The following is a 25,507-nucleotide window of genomic DNA, read 5'->3' as shown; positions in this document are numbered from 1 at the left end:
AGGGAATAATTCAATGCTCAATTTACCAAATTATTGAAACACCAGCAAAGGATTCATTAGGTCCAATAGGACAATATAATCCAAGAATCTTATTAAAAATAAACACAAGAGATGAAGCAGAAGCTGGAAGTTTTTCTTTCTGTTTTAGACCCTCCATTCCTTCAACCTGTTGAAGTGTCTACTGGTGAAAACATCCACCACAACACCCTATTGTCCACTCATGAACAGACAGAAACACACAAAATGTTGGAGGAATTCAGTGGGTCAGGCAGCATCTACGGCAATGAATTCCATAGATTCACCACACAATGGCTAAAGAAATCCCTCCTTTTCTCTGTTCCAAAGGAATGCTCACCAACGCCAAGCGTTCTGAGCACGCTGCGTGGAGATACTTGCAGGCCGCCCCCAGCACTCCTTCTGGTGTGTTAGTTGATAATGCAAACACATTTCACTGTATATTTCAAACATACAATGATGAATAAGCTTGAATCTTGGGAAAAGATCTACTTCCTATTTTTCGGGGGCCTGAATGGTGAGGCAGGAGACTCCTCTTTCTCTAGCCCTGTATCTCTTTCACCATTCAACTTTGCAGCTCTTTAAATCACCCTTACCCCTGTTTCACCTATTACCTTGTGTTTCTCTCTCCCCTTTTAAATCCATTCATCTTTCTTTCTCCACTCCTGCGCCGAGCAGTCTCAGCCCAAAATATCAACTGTACTTTTTTTCCACCAATGCTACCTGACCTGCTGAGTTCCTCCAGTATTTTGCATGTTGCTTGGACTGCCAGCATCTGCAGATTTTCTCGTCTGCTGCTCATCATGGCTGATTTATTATCCCATTCAACTCCATCCTCCTGCCTTCTCAATGCAACCTTTGATGACTTTACTAATCAAGAACTAGCAACCTCCACTTCAAATATCCTAATGATTTGCCGTCTGTGGCAATGAATTCCACTGATACGCCACCCTCTGGCTACAGAAATTCCTCCACATCTCTGTTCTAAATGTTGGACTCTGTATTTAAACTCTCACTGGTGTGGCCCGTGGCCAAGTGGTTAGGGTGTTCAACTAGCGACCTGAAGGTCGTGAGTTTGAGCCCAGCCGAGGCAGTGTGAGCAAGGAACTTAAACACACAATGCTCCAGTCCACCCAGCTGAAAATGGGTACTGGCAAAAAATGCTGGGGGTTAACCTCGCGATAGACTGGCGTCCTATCCGGGGGGGGGGGGGGGGTCTCGTACTCTCAAGACACTACAAACCGGCATAAGCACCGGCCTAATAAGCCACAAAGGCTCAGGACAGGACTTTGACTATTCCACACTGAAGTATGGAGCTCTGAAAGTTTACTTTTAGCTTTAAATCTAAGTTCAACTGCAATAATGCTGACAGATCATCAAGGATTTTTTTTAATTCTAAAAAATGTTCAAAAAAATTCTCCTGCAAGGAGAAATTTCTTCAGCCAGAGAATGGTAAATCAGTGCAGCCCAAGTCACTGTATGTGTAGCAGAGGTTAATGAGTCCTTTAGAAAGGCTCTAGATTTCCACCATCTGTAGAATCTCTTGTATTGATGGGGTCTTGATTCCGTATTGGAAACATCCTCTCCACATCCACTCTATTTAAGCCTTTCAATATTCTATAGATTTCAATGAGATTCCCCCCCCCCCCCACCATCTAAACTCCAACAAATACAGTCCAGAGTCATCAAACACTCCCATGTTTAACCCCTTCCTCCCCAGAATCACTCTTGTGAACCTTCTCTGGCCCCTGTCCAATGCCAAGAGATCCTTGTATAGAAACACAGAAATCTACAGCATAATACAGGCTAAAATGTTGTGCCGAGCAGGTAACCTATACTAGAAGCTATACTAGAACCTATACTAGAATTTCACTACCACATAGCCCTCTATTTTTCTAAGCTCCAAGTACCTACCTACCCAAGAGCCTATTCTATCCTACTCTACCACCTTCACTGGCAGTGCATCCCACACACCCACCACTCTGTGTGATAAGCATACCTCTGTCACCCCCCTTATACCTACTTGCAAGCATCCTTTCTTAGATCAAGGGCCCAAAACTGCTCACAATACTCCAAGTGTGACCTGAAGAATGCCTTACAAAACATTACATCCTTGCTTTCGAAATGAATGCTAACATTGCATTTGCCTACCTTACTACTAACTCAGCCTGCAAGTTAACCTTCAGGGAATCCTGTATGAAGACTCCCAAGTCCATTTGCACCTCCGATTTCTGATTTTTCTCCCCATTTAGAAAATAGTCCGTGCCTTTATTTAAGTCCTTCTGCAGACACTGTGTTTTCTCAACACTATCTGCCCCTCCACTAAGATTCCAAACTATCTCTTCGTTGGATCTGTACTAACCTCTCGCAAATTCACCAACACTGTTTCCAACTTAAGGAAACACTGGGTCACAGACACTTCTTGGAATCCTCCAGTTTGCAATTCCCACCGTTGTCCTGCCATACTTAAGGAGAACGTGGTCTGGGTTTTCTGCAGTTCAGCAACAGTTTCAACATAGACTTTCAATCGGTATTCAATGTATCAGTGAACTTAAAAGTGCATATTAAAACTCCAATAATCCCGAAGACTCAGCAGTATTAGTTTTGCTCTACTACCTCTAGATCTTGGGTTGGGGGTGGTGAAGATACATCTCTGCCAAAGGAGTTGTAAGGTGCTCCTTCCCTACGCTAGCCTGAAGGTCACCCTTGGGCAAGGTGTAGCACCAACTTAGCCCCCCCCCCCCCCGATCAGGGTCACGTGAAGTCACGGAAGCAGGTAGTTGACGGTCGTATGAGCAGCTGGTGTATCCCATAAGTCCTGGTTATGTGACCACTGACACTAGGCAGGCAATCTCTGAAGAGGTGGGCTCACCCATCTTGTAAAGACACTGCCCAGAAGAAGGCAATGGCAAACAACTTCTGTAGAGAAATTTTCCAAGAGCAATCATGGACAGGGAAAGACCATGATCGCCCACATCATACAACACAGCACATGATGATGACGACGATGTCTAGATCTGAAAGATTGTATGGGGTTGGAGTTAGCTGAGGTGTGGACTTTCATTGATTTTATAGTATTTCTTGTATCTGCTGTGAAAGCCCGCATGAAAATGAACCCCATGATTTACTTTGATAATAAATTTACTTTGAACAAGCTTGAACTTACCTAATTTCTTTCTTATGCATCCTTAAAATACACATCACTGAAAAAATAAGACCACGTAGTGTGCAAGAATAAAGCCCAATAAGAGTGAAAATTGAGCAACATAGATAAAATACTAGAGGAACTCAGCAGGCCAGACAGCATCTATGGAAAAGAGTAACGGTCCACATTTCGGGCTGAGACCCTTCAGCAGGGCTGTCCTCTTTTTCATCAATGCTGCCTGGCCTGCTTGGTTCCTCCAGCATTTTGTGTGTTGTGCTTGGATTTCTAGCATCTGCAGATTCTCTCTTGCTTAAGAGTGAAACTTGACCCAGAATCCACTTCATTATGACCTTTAACTTTATTGTTCACCTGTACTTTCTCTACTTTGCTCTGCACTCAGTGATTGTTTTATCTTACAATATCGCAGTGCTGGGTGTATGATAGTACATAAGGCAAGCTTTTCACTGTATTCTCAGTACGAGTGGAAATAATAAACAGTAAAATCCCATGGTTCAGAAAATCTTCAAGTCTTGCAGAGCCTAAAAGTCTCTAGTCTCACTGTAAGTTCTCAGAGCTTGACCATCCCAGTTCACCCCTCACACTGCACCCAAGCCGATACCCCTCACAACTGATGCAACCCGTTACCCCTCAGTCCCTACCATACACCAATGGTCCCCTCACCTCTTTACGCTCCAGGTCCTTGCTCTTCTGGCCCTGCCGCTTCGCGTACCACAGCCCGATTTCTTTTCCCTTCAGATGGCCCGGGTGCCGGCCGCGGCCACTGCCACCTCCTCCGCCTCCCCTCGAGCTGTTGTCCCATCCTCCAGCGGCCGAAGAGCCGCCACCGGACCGCCAGTCCCTGCGGCCACCCGAACTCATGGCTCCGCCGTCCGACCAACACCGACCGGCGCCGCCCGATGGCGTCACAGGCTCACGTCCACTACAGATTACGTCACAGACAGCCCCGCCCCACTCTCCTGACGTCACCGACACTGAGGAACAGCTCCCAGCACAGACCAGCAGGAGATGTGGAATATAACAATTTTGAAGCTCAGACCAGCAGGAGATGTCGGGCACAATAGTCCCAACACAAGCCAATAGCAATTGTAAAAAAAGAACTATAAATCTTTCACGTACCAGCAGGTGCTGCCGGATATGACAGCCCCAATCCAAACCCGTATCAGCATACGGGATGTGGGATATAACAGTCCCAATACAGGCCATTAAGGAATGTAGAATATAACAACAGTCCCAGCAGATACCAACAGACCTCAGAATAAAATGAGGAGGAAGTCCTTTAGCTGAAGGGGATAAGTCTGGGAATTGATTGCCACAGAAGGCGATGGATGCCAAGGTATTGAGTACTGTATTGTCAACAGTTTTCTGCCCTATATCTCAGAAAGGATGTGTTGTCATTGGAGAGAGTCTAGAGGAGGCAGACAAGGATGATTCCATGAATGAAGGGGTTAACATACGAGAAGCATTCGGCAGCTTTGGTCCTGTGCTCACTGGAATTTAGAAGAATGCGGTGGTGGGGGGGGGGGGGGGGGAGAATCTCATTGAAACCTACCGACTGTTGAAAGGACTAGATAGGGTGGATGTGGAGAGGATGTTTCCTACAGTTTTGGGATCCAGAACCAAAGGGTACAGCTTCAAAACTGAGGTGGGGGCGGGTTTGGCCTTTTAGAATTGAGGTAAGGAGGAATTTATTTTTAGCTAGAGAGTAATGAATCGGGGACTTCCGGTAAGATGGCGATTGTTTAGCTGCTCCGAACTTTTGCTCCGTCATTCTCCCTATCTTTGCACTATATGTCTCCATTCTTAAACCTTAGTTAGGTATTTTATAAGGTCTCTTTTACTTGCCTGCAAACACATCTATCTTATAATGTCTACCAAAAGTACTAAAGCTGGGAAAAAGGAAGCTTCTACGGCTTTGCCGGCTGACATTCTCGCTGCTTTGGAACAGCATCGACAAGATATTTTAAAGGAATTTAGAACTTCTTTCAAACAGCTGGATATCAAATTGGATCGGATCAACGCTAGAGTGGATGAACATGCTGATCATTTATCTCGCGTCGACTTAACCTCTGAAGATTTAAAACGCCATGTTCAATATCTGGAATCTCTCTGCTCCAGCCTAGAGGAGAAGAATTGCAAACTTTTTTCCAAAATGGTGGATCTTGAAAACCGGAGCAGACGTTTCAATCTACAAATTCTTGGTTTCCCGGAGGCCACTGAAAAGGGCTCTCCCGTTGAATTTTTTTTCCAATTTTCTCTGTGAGATTTTTGGGAAAGAATTTTTTCTGACTCCACCTGAGCTTGAAAGGGCACACAGGATCTACGTTCCCCGTGCAATTCTGGGTTCCCGCCCACGGCCGGTAATTTTGTGCTTTCATCAATATCAGGTGAAAAACCGTTTGATTATGGAGGCACGCCACAGAGGTACTTTTGCTTTTCAAAATTCAGTCATTCGTTTTGTGGAGGATTTTGCCCCCCAGGTTCTGAAGATGTGTGCTGAGTTTAAAGGTGTAATGAAAGTGCTTTTTGATCGCGGACTTAGACCCTCCCTTCGAAATCCAGCTGATCTCTGAATTACGCTTACTACTGGAGAATATAAGTGGCTTAAATCAGTGAAGGAGGCTGAGGCATTTGTTGGAAGTCTTTCGGCTATCTCGTCTTCTTCGGAACCGGTCTGACCTTCTAAAATGGAGGATAAGTACCTCTCGCAGTAAAGCTGTTTTTTCCAGGCTCAGTCTTTACTTGAATAATTCAGACATTATCTATTGAAACTCTAAGGGCTGTAGACAATCTCTCCCTGGACTTGGAGCGTTCTTCCTAAATAGATAATCTGAGTTTAATGTTTCCCTGCAGACGTTTAGATTACACCTGTGTAATATATTTTATTTTTGTATATCTTTATCTATAGAGATCTACAATTGACTCTAACTTGTTTTGGAGGTTTGGAGTTTTTATTGAAGGCCTCCCTGTTGGTTGATTCATAGTTTAATTTTGCTTTTTTTCTGTAAATGGTTGATAAGTACTCTCTTCGAATCTATAATTTCCCCCTTTTCTCCCTCCCCCTTTTTTTCCTTTTAATCTTCTATAATTTTTTGCGGGTAGGTTAGTTTTGGTTTTCATCTGATTTTCTTTGCATTAAGCTTTATACTTCTGTTGAAGTTGTTCCTATTTGTAATTATGTTTTCTAGTGCATAAACTAGTTACCATTTGATATAGTATTTATACGGAACTGTTGTTAACGACTCAGAACTGGAAGTCATATTTGGGTTAATTTTTGTGGTCGAGCTAGCTGCTTTTTTTGGTAGCCGTCTAGTTTTGGGTTGCGAGGATGGGGTGGATTCTCCGGTTCCAACACTACTCACTGTTTCTTTTGCTTTCCTTTGTTACTCAGGACATGTTTCTGTTTTGATTCTATGAATCTATGTTTACATTTTTGCTCCCAGACTGTTATTGTACTGCTTGACTTTTTATATGCCTGCTGCCTTCTATGCACTAACAATTGATAATGGTTAATACACTTAAATTTGTGAGCTGGAATGTAAAGGGATTGAATCACCCTGTTAAAAGAAGGAAGGTCTTCTCACATATTAAACAACTCAAAGCTGACATTGCTTTCCTTCAAGAAACTCATATCCATTGTTCTGATAACTCCCAGCTTTTGTCAAAGTGGGCAGGTCTGCATTTTCATTCATCCTTTGCCGCCAAAGCTAGGTGGGGGGGGGGGGTCTCCATTCTTATTAACTCAAATATTCCTTTTGAACTCCATAATAAGATATCTGATACAAATGGCCGTTTTATTATTGTTTCTGGTAAACTATATAATACTAAAGTTGTGCTAGAGAGTAATGAATCTGTGAGAATGCTCTGCCACAGACTTCAGTGAAGGTCAAGTCCATACGTATATTTAAGGCAGAAGTTGATAGTTTCCTGATCGGTCTGGGCATCAAAGGATATGGGATTGAGTGCGATCCGATATCAGCCATGATAAAATGGCGGAGCAGATGCAATGGGATTGATTCCAAAATCAAAGAAATACACAAATGGTAAAATAGTACAACCATAGCTGACAATAAAAGTTAAAACTAATGTAAAACAAAAGAGAGGGCATACAACAAAGCAAAAATTAGCTGGAAGGTTGAGGATTGACAGACAAATGGACATACTATATTGATCCCAAGGAAAATTGGGTTTCATTACAGCCGCACAAACCAAGAATAGTAAAGAAATATAGCAATATAAAACCATAAATAATTAAATAATAAGTTAATCATGCCAAGTGGAAATAAGTCCAGGACCAGCCTATTGGCTCAGGGTGTCTGACACTCTGAGGGAGGAGTTGTAAAGTTTGATGGCCACAGGTAGGAATGACTTCCTATGACGCTCAGTGTTGCATCTCGGTGGAATGAGTCTCTGGCTGAATGTACTCCTGTGCCTAACCAGTACATTATGGAGTGGATGGGAGTCATTGTCCAAGATGGCATGCAACTTGGACAGCATCCTCTTTTCAGATACCACCATCAGAGAGTCCAGTTCCACCCCCACAACATTACTGGCCTTACGAATAAGTTTGTTGATTCTGTTGGTGTCTGCTACCCTCAGCCTGCTGCCCCAGCACACAACAGCAAACATGATAGCACTGGCCACCACAGCCTCGTAGAACATCCTCAGCATCGTCTGGCAGATTTTAAAGGACCTCCATCTCCTCAGGAAGTAGAGACAGCTCTGATCCTTCTTGTAGACAGCTTCAGAAGCTTTTAAAAATCTACAGAGAGTGACTAAAAGGATCATTAGGAAGGAAAAAAATGAAATATGAAAGCAAGCTAACAAACAATAACAAAGTAGATAGTAAAAGCTTCTTCAAATATGTAAAACATAAAAGAGATGAGAGTGGACAGCTAGAAAATGAGGATGAAGAAATAATAACTGGGGACAAGGAGATGGCAGAAAAAATGAATGAGTATTTTGCATCAGTCTTCACTGGAAACACTGGCAGTGTGCCAGATGTTGAAGGGTGTGAGGAAAGAGAAGTGAGTGCAGTTACTATTACAAAGGAGAAAGTGCTCAAAAAGCTGAAAGACCTAAGGTACACAAGTCACCCGGACCAGATCAACTACACCTTAGGGTTCTGAAAGAGGTAGTTGTAGAGACTGTGGGGGCAATAGTAATAATCTTTCACAAATCATTGGTCTCTGGCACGGTGCCAGAGGACTAAAAATTGCAAATGTCACTCCACTCTTTAGGAAAGGAGGAAGGCAACAGAAAGGAAATTATAGACCAGTTAGCCTGATCTCAGTTGGAAAAATGTTAGAGGCAATTATTAAGGATGAGGTGATGGAGTATTTGGTGACACAGAACAAGATCTGAACAAAGTCAGCATGGTTTCCTTCAGGGAAAATCTTGCCTGTTGGAATTCTTTGAGGAAATTACACTTAGGATAGTTAAAGGAGGTGTAGTGGATATTTGGACTTTCAAAAGGCCTTTGACAAGGTGCCACACGTGCAGCTGCTTACCAAGTTATTAACGGAAAGTAACTGGCATGGTTACAGCATTGACTGATTGGTAGAAGGCAGCAAGTGGGAATAAAAGGATTCTTGTCTGGTTGGCTGCCAGTGACTAGTGGTGTTCCGTAGGGGCCAGCGTTGGGACCGCTTCTTTTGATGCTGTATATCAATGATTTAGATGATGGAGTAGATGGCTTTGTTGCCAAGTTTGCAGATGATAGAAAGATTGGTGGAGGGGTAGGTAGTGTTGAGGAAACAGGTAGGATGCAGAAGGACTTAAGCAGATTAGGAGAATGGGCAAGAGGGTGGCAAACGAATTTTGATGTTGGAAAACGCATGGTCATGCACTTTGGCAGTAGAAATAAATGTGCAGACTATTTTCTAAAAGGGGAGAAAATACAAAAAACTGAGATGGAAAGGAACTGGGGAGTCTTTGTGCAGAACATCCTAAAGGTTAACTTGCAGGTAGAGTTAGTGATGAGGAAGGCAAATGCACTGTCAACATTCATTTCAAGAGGTCTAGAATAAAAGAGCAGGGATGTGATGCTGAGGTTTTATAAGGCACTGGTGAGGCCTCACCTTGAGTATTGTGAACAGTTGTGGGTTCCTCATCTAAGAAAAGATGTGCTGGCATTGGAGAAGGTTCACAAAGATGATTCCAGAAATGAAAGATTATCATACAAGGAACATTCAATCGCTCTGGATCTGGACTCGCTGGAATTTAGAAAGATGAGAGGGGGATCTCATTGAAACTTTTTGAATGCTGAAAGGGCTAGACAGAGTAGATGTTGAAAGGATGGTGGGAGAGTCCAGAACAAGAGGGCGCAGCCTCAGGATAGAGAGGTATCCATTTGAAACAGAGATACAGAGAAACTTCTTTAGCCAAAGGGTGGTAAATTTGTGGAACTTATTACCACAGGCAGCTGCGAAGTCCAAGTTGTTGGGTGCACTTGAGGCAGAGATTGATTGGTTTTTGATTGGAGATGGCATAAAAGGTTACGGGGAGAAGGCTGGGGAGAGGGGCTAAGGAGTGAAAAAAGGATCAGCCATGATGGAGCAGACTCAGTGAGCCAAATGGCCTAATTCTGCTCCTATGCCTTATGCTCTATGGTCTTATAGATGAGAGAATATGTCTTATGAGGAGAGATTGAGTGAGTTAGGGCTTTGCTCTTTTTGTCTTTGGAGCAAAGGAGGATCAGTGGTAACTTGAGAGAGGTGTATCAGATGATAAGAGGCATAGAAGTTTGTCCCTTGTGGTGAACTATGTGCCTGTCGGGACACGCCCCTGCTGACTGCTCCTGTGGCTCCTCCCACAGGCCCCTGTATAAAGGAGATCTGCGGCCTGACGCTCGGCCTCAGTCTCCAAGACCTTGTATGATAGACACTCACTCCTGGTTCCTTCTTCCAGTCAATAAAAGCCGATATCTCGCCTACGTCTCAGTGTGAGTTATTGATGGTGCATCAATTTTATTGACTGGAAGAAGGAACCAGGCCGACAGCTGCGCTACCGACACTTGCAGCCTCTCCACTCTCAAGGTCCCTCCCCCACCGTCACCCCCCCTTCATTTGAAAAAGTCCTCAAGTGGCGAAGTTTCTTACAAGTCAAGCCTATCAGGTGGTTGAATCTGTCGCTGCGATCTATGTAGCACCGGCTGTGACCGCATAGATGCCGGCAACATCGGTGATTGCAACATCGGGACGGGGGTTGCGCGTGTTCTTGCCCACTAGGCGCCGGTGATCCCTCATGCATGTGCGAGGCACCTGGTATAAATGCGTACGAAACGCCCGGTATACAAGTGTCGTGAGGAGTCTGTGTAGGGCCTGGTGAGCACGGTGTCAACTCTGGTGCAGGGTTCATAGTTACCGGAGAGCCTTCAGGGTAGTGGTCTGCTGCACCTGTGGGTGCCAGGTCGCGGATGGAGACCGTGTCCTCCCGCCCATCAGGTAAGACCACGTAAGCATACTGGGGGTTCGCATGTAGAAGGTGAACCCTCTCCACCAGCGGGGAGTATTTATTGCTCCTCACATGTTTCCGGAGCAGCACTGGCCCCGGGGACGTCAGCCAAACTGGTAGGGTGGTCCCAGTGACAGACTTCCTGGGAAAAGAGAATAGGCGTTCGTGAGAGGTGGCATTGGTGGACGTACATAACAGAGAGCGGATAGAGTGCAGTGCCTCAGGGAGGACCTCCTGCCATCGAGAGACCGGCAACCCTTTTGACTTAAGGGCTAAAAGTGTGGCCTTCCACACTGTGGCATTCTCCCGCTCCACCTGACCATTACCCCGGGGATTGTAACTCGTGGTCCGACTGGTAGCAATGCCCCTAGCTAGCAAGTACTGGCACAGCTCCTCACTCATAAAGGAGGACCCTCTATCACTGTGGATATAGCAGGGATACCCGAACAGAGTGAAGAGCTGGCGCAGGGCTTTTATGACGGACGTGGCAGTGGTGTCGGGGCAGGGGATGGCAAAGGGGAACCGTGAGAACTCGTCAATAACACTGAGAAAATAGACATTGCGGTCAGTGGAGGGAAGGGGGCCCTTAAAGTCAACACTCAGGCGTTCAAAAGGGCGGGTGGCCTTGACAAGTTGTGCCGTGTCAGGACGGTAGAAGTGCGGTTTGCACTCGGCGCAAATTTGGCAGTCCCTGGTCATCGTCCTGATGTCCTCCAGGGAGTATGGCAGGTTCCGAGCTTTCACAAAATGGTAAAATCGGGTGACCCCCGGATGGCAAAGTTGTGCATGAAGGGCGTACAGCTGGTCGAGCTGTGTGTTAGCACATGTTCCCCGGGATAGGGCATCAGGGGGCTCATTGAGTCTGCCAGGCCGGTACAGGATATCATAGGTGTAGGTGGAGAGTTCTATCCTCCACCGCAAAATCTTATCATTTTTGATCTTGCCCCGCTGTTGGTTGCTGAACAGGAACGCAACCGAGCGCTGGTCGGTCAGCACAGTGAATCTTTTGCCAGCAAGATAGTGCCTCCAGTGCCTAACAGCCTCCACTATGGCCTGGGCTTCTTTCCCCACCGCGGAGTGCCGAATTTCGGAGCCTTGGAGGGTGTGAGAAAAGAATGCTACTGGTCTGCCTTCCTGATTGAGGGTAGCAGCCAGAGCAAAATCGGAGGTATCACACTCCACTTGGAAGGGAGCGGTCTCGTCCACTGCATCCCTTTGAACAGAGATGAGGAGGAATTTCTTCAGCCAGAGGGTGGTGAATCTGTGGAATTCATTGTCACAGACAGCAGTGATGGCCAAGTCGTTGGGTATATTCAAAGCAGCAGTTGATAAGGTTACGGGGAGAAGGCAGGAGAATGGGGTTGAGAGAAATAATAAATTAGCCATGATGGATTGCCAAAGCAGACTCGATGGGCCAAGATGTTCACGTTCAAGTTTATTGCCAGGGTAAAATGCCATGACAATTCACTTTTCTAGGGAGTTCTTGAAGTTATCTGCCAATTACAGAATGCTCAGAATGAAGGGAATATTGTTCTAGCAAAGAACTGCTTTAGTATTGTGTCATAGAACAACGAATTTTTAATCCTTTTTCATAATTAACACGAAAACCTAGCAACAATAATACATCTGACAATTAAGTCTACATTCTTTTGGTCTGCAATGTGATTTGCTGTCAAAACACTCAGATAGAAATAATTTCATAGGAATTGTGTGTATGCCTTTTATCCATGGTCATGTACAGACTCTCTCTGAATCTGGCTTTTGGCTCCTGCTGCATTTAAGTGTGCTGTGTTCTCATACACTTCATTAATTGGGCAAACGTGTATTAATGGATTCAATGAGATTCACAGCTCGTCCACCTAAATTGAAAGCGAGGTTTGATTGATCTGAGTGCCAGGAAGATTTGGAAAGATTGGCTACGGGCCAGAACATGGCGGCAGGGTCCAAGCTCCGAGCGTGTAGGTGCAGCTGGACCCGGAGCGACGGCCCGAAGTTTGGACAATTTAAACGCTGGGCTGGATGGACTGAAAAGGCAGCGTGTCAGGCCAGGCCAGTTCTGCGCGCTGCTCCACGACTTTTACCCGGCTCTCTGTGGCATTGAGTCTGAGGCTGTGGGCCTGCTCCGGCTGCTCTGGGCTTTGTGTCCATGAACCCATTTTCATTCTGAACGCTGTTGCTTGCTTTTATTATTTGCATAATTCATGTGCTCTTTTTCCTCTCTCTGTGCATTGGGTGGTTGTGGGTCTTTCTTGAAAGGATTCTTTCAGGTTTTTTGTTTTGTGGCTGCCCGTAAGGAGACGATTCTCAAGATTGTGTATTTTATATGTACTCTGGCAATAAATGTACTTAGATCTTTGGCACAAGTGACTGCAGATGTTGGAATATGGAGTAATAAAAGCTACTGGAGAAACATAGCAGGTCCAGCAGCAAATGTGGAGGGAAATAGACCATCAACATTTTAGGGTAGGTGAGGTACACGGTCTCGACCTGAAGCATCAACTGTCCATTTCCCTCCACAGGTGCTTTTGGTACGTTGGCCCTCAATAAATCAGGAATTGGGATGTTATGTTCAAAACCCCGGTGAGGCCACATTTGGAGTATTGTGTGCAGTTTTGGTCACCTACCTGCAAGAAAGATATCAATAAGTTTGAAAGAGTGCAGAGAAATTTACAAGGATGTTCCCAGGGCATGAGGACCTAAGTTGTAGGGAAAGGTTGATTAGGTTAGGAATTTATTTCCTGGACTGTATGAGAACGAGGGGAGATTAAGTATACAAAGTTTTGATGGGAATAGATAGAGTGAATGTTTTATCCTCTCAGGTTAGGTGAATTCAGAGCTAGTGGTCATAGGATTAGTTTGAAAGATGAAATATTTAAGAAGAATCTGAGGGAGAACTTTTTCTCTCAGAGGATGATGCAAGTGTGGAACTAGCTACCAGTTAAAGTTGTATATACATCTTCTTTTGTAACATTTAAGAGAAGTTTGGTTAAGTACATGGATGGAAGGGCTATGGTTCAGGTACAGATAGGATGGACCGATTGGAACGGGAATGGGAAGTGCTCAGTGCTCGGCGAAGCGGTCTCCCAATCTATTGGCCTCAACCGTATCTCTTCCATTTCACGCATGTCTACTCTCACCCTGATTCTCCCACCACCCTATCAGGAATAGGGTTCCTCTTGTCTTCATCTACCACCCCACCAGCCTCCACGTCCAGCACGTAATTCTCTGCAGCTTCTACCATCCCCAATGGGATCCTACCACCAAGCACATCTTTCCCTATCCCCCACTTTCTGCTTTTCGCAAGAATCAGTCTCTACACGATTTCTTGTTCATTCACCCTCCCCACTGATCTCCCTCCTGGCTCTTATTCTTGCAAGCAGAACAAGTGCTACACCTCCTCCCTCACTACCATTCAGGGCCCCAAACAGTCCTTCCAGGTGAACTGACACTTCACCTGTGAGTATGTTGGGGTCATATACTGTGTCTCGTGTGGCCTCTGTGTATCAGTGAGACCAATGTAGACTGGGAGACCACTTTGCCGAACACCTACGCTCCATTCGCCAAAAAAAGTGCGATCTCCCAGTGGCCACCCATTTTAATTCCACTTCCCATTCCCATTCCATTATGTCCATCTATGGCCTCCTCCACTGTCATGATGAGGCTACACTCTGGTTGGAGGAACAATTCTTTATATTCCATCTGTGTAGCTAGCCTCCAAATTGATGGCATGAATATCGATTTCTCAAATTTCCGGTAATGTCCCCCCTTTCACCATTTCCTATCTCCTTTTCCCTCTTTCACCTTATCTCCTTGCCTGCCCAACACCTCTCTCTGGTGCTCCTGCATTCTTTTCTTTCTTCCAAGACCTTCTGTCCCTTTCTATCAGACTCCCTCTGCTCCATCCCTGTATCTCTTTCACCTATCAGCTTCTAAGCTCTTTACTTCATCCCTCCTCCTTCAGATTTCACCTATCACCTTGTGTTTCTCCCTCCTCTCCCCCTATCTTTTAAAACTACCCCTCAGCTTTTTTTCTCCAGTCCGGCTGAAGGGTCTCTGCCCAAAACATTGACTGTACTCTTTTCCATAGATGCTGCCTGGCCTGAGTTCCCAGATGAATAAATTGTGTTACCATTGTGGCTGGGGCTCCCATCCACCAAACCAATGCAAGTTTAAAGGTGAAACTTGCAGAACGTGCAATGATGTACGTCACCTACAAAGGGCATATTGGGCAGACAAAAATGAATGGACTACACAGGGAAGAGAAAAAAATCAAGTTTCAGTTTCAAAAAAATCACTAATCTGAATGCTGTTGATGAAAAATCTGATAAGGATGAGAGTGGTACAGAACTGAGTAGCCTTGATACTTACCGTGTGAAAACTAACACAAGACAAGCAATATGGCTTATACCAGAAGTGAACCATAAATTAGTTAAGATAAAATTAAACAATGGCTCGGCTGGTTCTGTCATTCCACAAAATGAGCTTGAACAGCATTTCAAAGATACTGGACTGAAATCAGCAGATATCCAAACAAGACCTTGCACCAGAGGAAAGATAATCCCCGTTGTGATGCCTCGCCTGTCGACTGTTTATTGCTCTCCATAGATACTTCCTGACCTGCTGAGCTCCCCCAGCATTTTGAGAGTGTTGCTCAAGATTTCCCTTGTCTGCAGAATCTCTTGTGTTTAAGTGTGATCGCATGATTGCACACCAAATTGGCATCAAAATCTGAGACAAAGTTACTTACCAAATGTCAGTTTAGGGCAGCGGTTCTCAACCCAGGACTCACAGGCCCCTCAGTTAATGTTAGGGGTCCAGGGCATAGAAAAGCTTAGGTTTAGATTTCTACAACAATATTTCATGGATAAAAGCCCTTCTGCCCAACCAGCTAGTCCCAATTTCCTGCATCCAGCTCATATCCCACAAAGTCCTGCTTCTCCGTGTACCTATCCAAGAGGTTTTGTAAATTACGCTATTGTACCTGTCTCAACCACTTCATCTAGCAACTTGTTCCATATACTTGCCACCCTATGTGCAGAATAGTTACCCTTCATAGGTTTCTATTATATCTTTCCCCTTTCACCTCAAACATATATGCCCAAGTTTTGTACCCCCCTCCCCTGGGGTTAACTAGTCCTCCTTGTAGTCTTTCTGGAACTAGTAATCCTCCCTGCACCCTTCTGAATTACTAGCTGGTCTAGTATGGTTATTGATTAAAGAGCAAAGCAAACTGTTAGTGATTGTACTGCACTCAGGAAGCGCTCTGAAAAGCTCCTAGTGAGTTCAGGCCCCTTACATAAGAAAAAAATGTGCTGGCAATGAAGAGGGTTCAAAGGTGGTTCAGAAGAATGATTGTGTGAATGAAAGGGTTTACGTAAGAGGAGCCTTTGATGGCTCTGGGCCTGTACTCACTGGAGTTCAGAATGAAGAAGAGGGATCTCATTGAAATCTATTGAATATCGAAAGGCCTTGATAGAGTGGAGGTGGAGAAGGTGTTTCCTATAGTGGGGAGTCTAGGACCAGAGGCTATACCCTCAAAATAGAGGACATCCTTTATAACAGGGATTAGAATCAGAATCAGGTTTAATACCACCAGCATATGTCATGAAATTAATTAACTTTGCAGCAGTAACACAATGCAATACATGATACAGAAAAAAATGAATGACAGTAAGTATATATATGTATATTAAAGAGTTAAGTTAAAATAAATGATGCAAAAACAGAAATAAATTTTAAAATGTATATGTATATTAAATAGTTAAAATAAAGGGTGCAAAAGCAATAAATTTTAAAAAGTAGTGAGCTAGTATTCATGGGTTAAATGTCCATTGAGGAATCAGATAGCAGAGGAGATGAAGCTGATCCTGAATCACTGAGTGTGTACCTTCAGGTTTCAGTACCTCCCACCTGATCGTAACAGTGAGAAGAGGGCAGGCATGTACTGGGTGATGGGTGTCCTTAATAATGGATGCCACCTTCTTGAGACACTGTTCCTTGAAGATGTCTTGGATACTATGAATGAGGAGATATCAGTCAGAGGGGTGGAATTCTTTGACACAGACAGCCAAGCCATTGGATATATGTAAAGTGCAGGTTGATAGGTTCTTGATTAGTCAGGGTGTCAAAGGTTACATGGAGAAGGCAGGGGAATGGCATTGAGAGAATTAAAAATGAGCCATGATGAAATGGCAGAGCAGACTCAACGGGACAAATGGCCTAATTCTGCTCTATAATCTTGTGGCCTTCTCTATGCTAATCAGCTCACTGTTCCCCCTCCATTAATTTGGAGCAGCTTAGCTTTCTCTTACACCCACCTTTCTTGTTTTTAGACACTAAAGTCCTACAGTAAGCTCCCCCAAGAAAAAGGTAAGATCCAGGTGACCGCAGGGAAGTCTAAGTTCCTATAGCACCAGGACGAGGGACAACTACTGTCCTACAACCATCCGTTCTTGAACCGACCTGCACAACCTAAACTTACCTCAGCAATAGGATATGACAGACCATCTCTTGCACGATTGACTTGTCTCTGATTGAGGATTTTTTTTTAACTAATGTTCAGTTTGACTCAGTCTTTTTTCTTTGCTACTCTGTGTAATTGATGCCTTAGCATTGTCAATGATCCTTCCCATCCATCCAACAATCTCTTTGATCCCCTATCATCAGGCAGGAGGTACTGTAGCATTAGCACAAGAACCATTAGGAAGAGAACCAGCTTTCTTCCCCAGGTAGTGAGACTATTGAGATCCCTGCTACCACCCGGATTTCATCATGTATGAAGCGCCAGAAGATCATAGAGTCACAGAACACTACAGCACAGAAGCAGGTCCTTTGGCCCATCTAGGCTATACTGAACTATTAATCTGCCTAGTCCCATTGACCTGCACCCAGACCATAGCCTCCATACCCCTCCCATCCAAGTACCTATCCAAATTTCTCTTAAATGGCGAGATCAGACCCACGTCCACCACTTCTGCTGGCAGCTCTTTCCATACTCTCACCACTCTGTGGGTGAAGTAGTTTCCCTTCATGCTCCCCTTAAATGTTTCAACTTTCACTCTTTAACTATGACCTCTGGTTCCAGTCTCATCCAGCCTCACTGGAAAACACCTGCTTGTATTTAACCTATCTATACCTCTCATAATTTTGTATACCTCAATCAAATCTCCCCTCATTCTTCTGTGCTCTGGGGAATAATATCCTATTCTATTTAATCTTTCCTTATAACTCAGGTCCTCAAGTCCTGGCAACATCCTTGTAAATTTTCTCTGCAGTCTCTCAATCTTTTTGCCATCTTTCAGTAGGTAGGTGAACAAATCTGCACACAATACTCCAAATTAGGCCTCACCAACATCTTATTCCATTTCAACCTTTGAATTGTGAACGTCACTGTGCCAAAAGCATTCTGTATGACCCTATCTACCCGTGACACCACTTTCAAGGAATTATCGATCTTTATTCCTATATTCCTTTGCTCTACCACATTTCTCAGTGCCTTACCCCTCAACATGCAAGTCCTACCCTGATTTGTCCTCCCAAAGTGCAATATCTCACTGCATTGAATTCCATCTGCAATCTTTCATCCTATTTTTCCATCAGATGCAAGCTTTGATTGTCTTTCTTGCTATCCATTATGCCCACAATCTCGGTGTCATCCACAAAGTTACTGATCCAGCTTACCACATTATCATCCAGATTGGTGATATACATGACAAACAACAATGGACCAGCATCATTCCCTATGGCTGTCCACAAGTCACAGGTCTCCTGTGAGAGAGGCAATCCTTTACTACCACTCTCTGGCTTCTCATGCAAACCCAATGTCTAATCCACTTTACTACCTCATCTTGTCAAAAGCCTTGTTAAAGTCCATCTAGATAACATCCTCTACCTTACCTTCATCAACTTTCCTGGTAACTTCCTTAGAAAACTCTACAAGATTGGTTAGACATGACCTACCATGCACAAAGCCATGCCAACTGTTCAAAATCAGTCTCTGTCTATCCAAATACTTAAATATCCAGTCCTTTAGATCACCTTTCAATAACTTACGCATTTCTGATGTCAGGCTCACTGATCTATAATCTCCACATTTGTTCTTGGAGCATTTCTTAAACAATGGAATAACATTAGCTATCCTCCAATCCTACAGCACCCCACCCATGACTAATTACCTTTGCTAGGGCCCATGCACTTTCTGCACTTGTCTCCCACAGGGTCTGAGAGATCAACTTGTTAGGTCAAGAGGATTTCTCCATGCTAATTTGCCTCAAGACAGCAAGCAGTTCCTCCTCTGTAATCTGTGTATGGTCTACGACATATCTATTGTTTTGCCTCACTTCTACAGATTCTGTGTCCACCTCCTGAGTAAATACTGATGCAAAATATCCATTTAAAATCTCCCCCAGCATTATGTGTTAGGTATAGCATTTGCTTTTTAACTGGTGCCATAAATACACCTTATTATTTGTTAATATACTTGTGGAAAAGTACTTTATCTGCTATGTGTGAGTTACATGTACTCTGTTGTGCACCTTGATCTGGAGGAACATTGTCTCGTTTGGCCATATATATGTACAATATTGAATGACAATAAAATTGAACTTCAACATATAGAACATACAACATAGGACCTTTGGCCCACAGTATTGTGCTGACATTTAACTAGTCCAATTTCAATCAAACTTTCCCACTTTCATTGCCCTCTATTTTTCTATCATCCATGTGTTATCTAAGAGTCTCCTAAGTGTCCTTAATCCAACTATCTCTACCACCACCCCATCAGTGTGTTCCACATCTCTACTACTCTCTGTGTAAAAAACCCCATATTTTCTTCCAATCACTGTAAAGTTATGCCCCCTTGTATCAACCATCTCCACCCAGGGAAAATTCATGTGTGCTGTTTGTGTCCACGTGCCTGTGATGATGCAGCAAGTATTTCATTGTGCCTGTATCTCACTGACTGCAGACTTGTCTTGCTCTTCACCTGTTCACATTTATTACTTGTCTCAACTTGCTCCTAAATGGAGACACTTCAGGAACATTTCAGCAGGTATTTCGGAGTCACATTAAAGCCTGACTGATTAAGGTTGACGGACTTACTTGCTGATGACAGGGATTTTACCACAGCATGACAGTTCCCCGGCATCCTTAGAGAATTCAGATTTTATTTAATTACTTGAATTTATATTCACCAGGAACCACGCAAAGATTCAAACAAATCTTGAGATCAATACTGTGTATCTAACACAGCAACTTAATCTCTTTTGATGTTATATATCCAATGGAAGACAACTAATAGGTTGTCAATATGAGGAGCGTTGGCAGCTTTGGGTCTGTACTCACTGGAATTTAGAAGAATGCATAGGGATCTCATTGAAACCTACTGAATATTGAAAGGGTCAGATAGGGTGGGTGTGGAGAGGATATTTCATGTGGTGGGGCTATATAGAACTTGAAGGCACAGCCTCAAAATTGAGGGGCGACCCTTTAGGACAGAGATAAGGAGGAATTTTTTTTTTTAGCCAGAGGGTAGTAAATCTGTGGAATGTGCTGTTACTTGCACATTTCAGACTGTGCTGGTCTTTAACACAAGCAGTTCATTTCACCATTAGCTTCAATGTACATGTGACAAATAAATCTAATCTTTAATTTTTATCTTTATCTAATCTTTATATTGTTTTTGCAGCAGGAATTGAGAACAACACTGAGGATGCTGTAGTGAATATTACTCACAGCTTGTAAGATCATCGAACGTTAGAAATATTCAGCAGCTGAGACAGCATCTGTGGAGAAGGAAACAAAGGTTTGAGATCAAGCCTGTAGAGTATGTATCATCAATAGTGTCATAGAGTCATTGAAATGTACAACACAGAAACAGGCCCTTTGGCCTATATAGTCTGTGCTGAACCATTTAAACTGCCTATTCCCATCAACCTGCACCAGGACCATAGCCCTCCATTCCCAACCATCCATGTACCTATCCAAACTTCTCTTAAACATTGAGATTGAGTTTCTATGCACCACTTGCACTGGCAGCTCATTCCACAGTCATGACTTCTGAGTGAAGATTCCCCTCATGTTCCCCTTAAACTTTTCACTTTTCGCCTTTAACTGATGGCCTCTAGTTGTAGTCCCACCCAATCTCAGTGGAAAAAGCCTACGTTTACCCTATCTATACCAATCATAATTTTGTATACCTCAATCAAATCTCTACAATCCAGGTAATGAATCAATCTTTCCATATAACTCAGGTCCTCCAGACCCGGAAACATCCTTGTAAGTTTTCCCTGTAGTCTTTCAATCTTATTTACTCTTTCCTGTAGGTAGGTAACCAAGGCCGCACACAATACTCCAAATTAGGCCTCACAACATCTTCAACTTCAACATAACCACCCAACTCCTGTACTCAATACATCGATTTATGAAGGCCGATTTGCTAAAAGCTTTCTTTATGAACCTATCTACCTGTGACACCACTTTCAGTGAATTATGGACCTATATTTCCAGATCCCTTTGTCCTACCACACCTACCCTGGTTGGTCCTACCAAAGTGCAACACCTCACACTTGTCTGTATTAAATTCCATCTGCTATTTTTCAGCCCATTTTTCCAACTGGTCCAGATCCCTCTGGAAGCCATGATAGTCATTCTCACCATCCACTACACGCCGAGTATTGATGTCATCCACAAATCTGCTGATTCAGTTTTCCACAGTATCACAAAAATCATTGATCAAGATGGTGGCATGACGCAGCTTGCAGCGGCCACTCCGGAGCTGATTATCTGTTATTTGTGAAGTGGGGTGCCGTGCGCAACCATAATCAATTGAAAATGGACGTGGGAGCATGGAGGAACATCGGGAAATCTCCATGAAGACCTTCTTCGTTGCTGCTGCTGCTGTGAGGTCCGGGACTCTGCTGGGAAGAACAGGCCCCCAGTCCTCGGGGTCGTGTTGGCGGGGCCGTCTTAATATGCTCGGCAGAGGATGGTGCTCGGAGAAGCTGTGCCGGAGGGGATGGTTGTCGACTCAGAGGTTCGACGGACTTGGAGTCCGCTGCGGTCAGGTCGCTTTCGGTCTGTGCTGCATCTGCGAGGCTGAGTTGGGCGGCACCACGGAAGTCCACAGCGGGGTTATTCCCTTCTGCCGGCGTGGGATGGCGAGTCTGTCGGGACCGTGAGGACTTGTGGAAACTGTGTGGTGATTTCTTTTGCACTTACAGTCCTTTAATGTCTTTGGACTATTTTTACTGTGCCCATGGTCTGTTTTTTTTTATCAATTATACTATTGTTTGCGCTGTTGTAACTATATGTTGTAACTATGTGGTTTTGTGCAGGTCTTGTAGCTTTAGTTTTTGGTCTTGTTTGTCTGGTGGATTTGGAGCTCCTTTCCGGGGAACGCGCTAAGATGGCAGTGCGATATTAATATGCAGCAGCCTCTCCAGACTCTGGATTGGGGATTGCCAAACGTTATGTGGATTTTCTGGTGTAGTCTATTTTGTCATATGCTTTTGTGATATCATTCTGGAGAACGTTGTCTTATTTTTTAACTGCATTGCATTTGTGGTTTCTAAATGACAATGAACCGAATCTGAATCTGAATATAGATGACAAACAACAATGGACCCAGCGCCATCCCTTGTGGCATACTGCTAGTCTCAGGCCTCCAGTCAAAGGGGCAATCATCTACAATAACTCTCTAGCTTCTTCCATGAAGGAAACATTAAAGAATATATATTAATTTATATATTTGCACAATTTGTCTTTTCAACTTTGGTTGTCTGACAGTCTTTGCTTTATGGTCTTTTTACGTTCTCTCCATAACTGCACAGGGTTCAGAATCCTCCCACATTCCAAAGACATACAGGTTAGTAGGATAGTCTATAAGTTCTACTGTATTTCTTTATTTACCTGTAAATGTCCACAAGGAAATAAACCTCAGAGTAGAATGCGGTAACATATACTCAGGAGCCACTTTATTAGGTACCTGCTGGACTTATAAATTGCCCACTGGGTATATGTTCTTGGTCTTCTGCTTCTGAAGCCAATCCCTTCAAGATTTGGCGTTGGTGCATTCAGAGATGCTCTTTTGCCCTCCTCTGTTGTAACGTGGTTTTTTGAGTTACTCTCACATTGAACCAGTCTGGCCATTCTCCTGCTATCTCTCCCACACAAAGCTTTTCACCCACATGACTAAATGTATTTTTCCACCATTTCCCGAGAGATTGTTGTGCATGAAAATCCCAGGGGATCAGCAGTTTCTGACAAACTCAAACAACCCGTTCGTGACCAACAATCATCCCATAATCAAGGTCACTTAGATCACATTACTTCCCCAATCTGATGTTCGGTCTGAACAACAACAGAAACTCTTGATCACGTCTGCATGCTTTTATGCACTGAGTTGCTACTACCTAATTGGCTGGTTAGATATTTGTATTAACAAGCAGGTGTACACATGTATCTAATAAAAAGGCCACTGAGTGTATATGAAATACATATATTAATGAATTTTGTAAGGATAAATGAATTAAGGATGTGGACAAAAACACAATAACATGATCCATTACTTTCTTCCATCAATAAGGTCACTGAGTACAGAAGTTAGAACATCATGTTACAGCTGTACAAAAAGTTGTTAAGGTCTCAGTCAAAATGTTGTATACAGTTCTTGTCACCTTGCTACAGGAAGTGTATCAGTAAACTGGAAGTGGTGCAGAAAAGATTTATAAGAACTGAGGGGGACTTGAGTTACGAGAGCTAGGGAACTTGGATAACTTCACTCACCTCAACACTGTACTGATTCCACAACTACAAGGACACTCCAACTCACATACTCAGGATTATTCATTTACTTAGCCATTATTATTATTATTATTATTATTTTTTTCTATTTGCACTGTTTGTCTTCTTTTGCACATTGTTAGCTTGTCTGTCTTTGTGTGTAGTTCTTCATTTATTCCATTGTATTTCTTTATTCTACTGTGAATACCTACAAAAATTAATATCAGGTTGATTAATGTGCTAATATGTACATATGTACTTTGGTAATTTACTTAGTACTTTGAACTTTGAATCCTGAAAAAAGGTGCACAATATTAGTCTCTGCAGATTGGTATTAGTTAAATGTCATAGAGTTTATTGTCATCTGCACAAGCACATGTATGCACAGGTGCAATGAAAAACTTATTGCAGCAACATCACAGGCATTTTGCTTCAAACAGAACGTAGAACAGTACAGTGCAGACCAGTACAGGTTCTTCCCCCAAATTTATTTTGAACCTTTGATCAGGTGTCTGACTAAATGGCTCTTAAAACTTATTTATTGATGGCAAACATGAATAGATTTTTTTTAACAAAAACACTTTATTTTTGCCAGTCCAAGATGAGACATCCTTACATTTCCATTAAGTAAACATCCACCTCGAACCCATGCAATGGCATCCATGGCACCACTGACATCTTTAATCTAGTATGCTTGATTCAGGCACAGCTCAATTCAGCACAAAACATTCAGATTCACATTAACAATTAACATTAGCTACTCAAATACCCAGCAAAAACTTAAATCCCACCTCTTCATGCCGTAGTGCGCTGTGGTACAACTCCTTTTTGTCCTTTCCGCAGTTATGACAATTTTTTAAAAAACAATCAACTGTTTTTACACAAAACAGTCTATTGCTTTGTGATTGACCTTATTTTCACCCATGCTCTATCAACCCTTTGTACTGGCCGTAAAGCAAAGTATCATAGAATAGACAAATATCAGAAATACTCAGCAGCTCAGGCAGCCTCCATGGAGAGAGAAGCACAGCTAATGTTTCCAGTTGAAGTCCCTTCAATACAGCTCTGATACAAAATGCCTTCTTCTCTTCATAAATCCAACCTACTTTCACTAATGGGTCCGGTCTTTTCCTTGCAACCTTACGAGAAGCCAATGGACACGAGATGCTTCCCATATCACACAGGTCATGAATTCACCATGTGGAACAGGAAATAAATTGGCACGCTTGTTCTGGCTACAATGTTGAGGTCTTCTTCCTCCTCACCCCAAGAAACTGCCTTTGGATGTGGGCTGTGCCAAGTTTTACAGGTAAAGATTCAGATGGATGAAAGACTTGACAGTCAGTTGTCAGCAGTCAGGGAGACCTGGCCTTCTTAAGTCCAACATTGCACTGATGTTTCAAGCCACTCAACTAGTATGTGTTCCAGGTTTGGTTGGGTGTCACAGCACAAGAAACTCATAACCATAAAATATCGAAGAGCATGCGTGGAAGTAGCAGGTTGCAAGAACTGTAACCATGTGCTCATTCTATCTTTCAATTTAAGAAAGAAGCAACCTCATTGGACCTAGATTGCTACAATGAAATCAACCAGAAACAGACCTTCACAACCCAGAAAAGTGTGAAGTGATATTATTTAGAAGGTCGAGTTTGAAAGGTAAAATACAGGGTGAAGGGCAGGATTATTGTCCATGTGTAGAAACAGAGGGCTCTTGGGATGCATGTTCATTGATCCATCAGTGCTGCCACAGAAGTTGAAAGGGTTGTTTAGAAGGTGATTGGTGTGTTGACCTTCATTATTTGGAATGTTGAGTTCAAAAACCATGAGGTAATGCTGCTGTTCCATAAAGCCCTCGTTAGACCTCATGTGAACTACTGTCACAAAATGCTGGTGGAACACAGCAGGCCAGGCAGCATCTATAGGGAGAAGCACTGTCGACGTTTCGGGCCGAGACCCTTCGTCAGGACTAACTGAAAGGAAAGATAGTAAGAGATTTGAAAGTAGTGGGGGAGGGGGAAATGCAAAATGATAGGAGAAGACTGGAAGGGGTGTGATGAAGCTAAGAGCTGGAAAGATGATTGGTGAAAATGA

At 43.5% G+C, this 25,507-nt stretch overlaps 1 protein-coding gene across 2 annotated transcripts in view; it reads right to left on the bottom strand.

Annotated features, from left to right (window-relative positions):
* dhx36 (DEAH (Asp-Glu-Ala-His) box polypeptide 36) overlaps positions 1 to 4,077 on the bottom strand; it is a 130,452-nt gene extending 126,375 nt beyond the window's left edge. For both annotated transcript variants that reach the window (XM_059992411.1, XM_059992413.1), the window contains exon 1: positions 3,842 to 4,077. In XM_059992411.1, the coding sequence (XP_059848394.1) occupies positions 3,842 to 4,039 (198 nt within the window). In that variant the 5' untranslated portion in view covers positions 4,040 to 4,077. The remainder of the gene's footprint in view (positions 1 to 3,841) is intronic.
* Between the last annotated feature and the right edge of the window lie 21,430 nt (positions 4,078 to 25,507).

The sequence above is a fragment of the Hypanus sabinus genome, chromosome 2 (genome assembly GCF_030144855.1).
Source record: "Hypanus sabinus isolate sHypSab1 chromosome 2, sHypSab1.hap1, whole genome shotgun sequence".
NCBI lineage: Eukaryota > Metazoa > Chordata > Chondrichthyes > Myliobatiformes > Dasyatidae > Hypanus > Hypanus sabinus.
The sequence above is the reverse complement of the archived record's forward strand: the minus strand, read 5'-3'. Positions and strand labels throughout refer to the sequence as shown.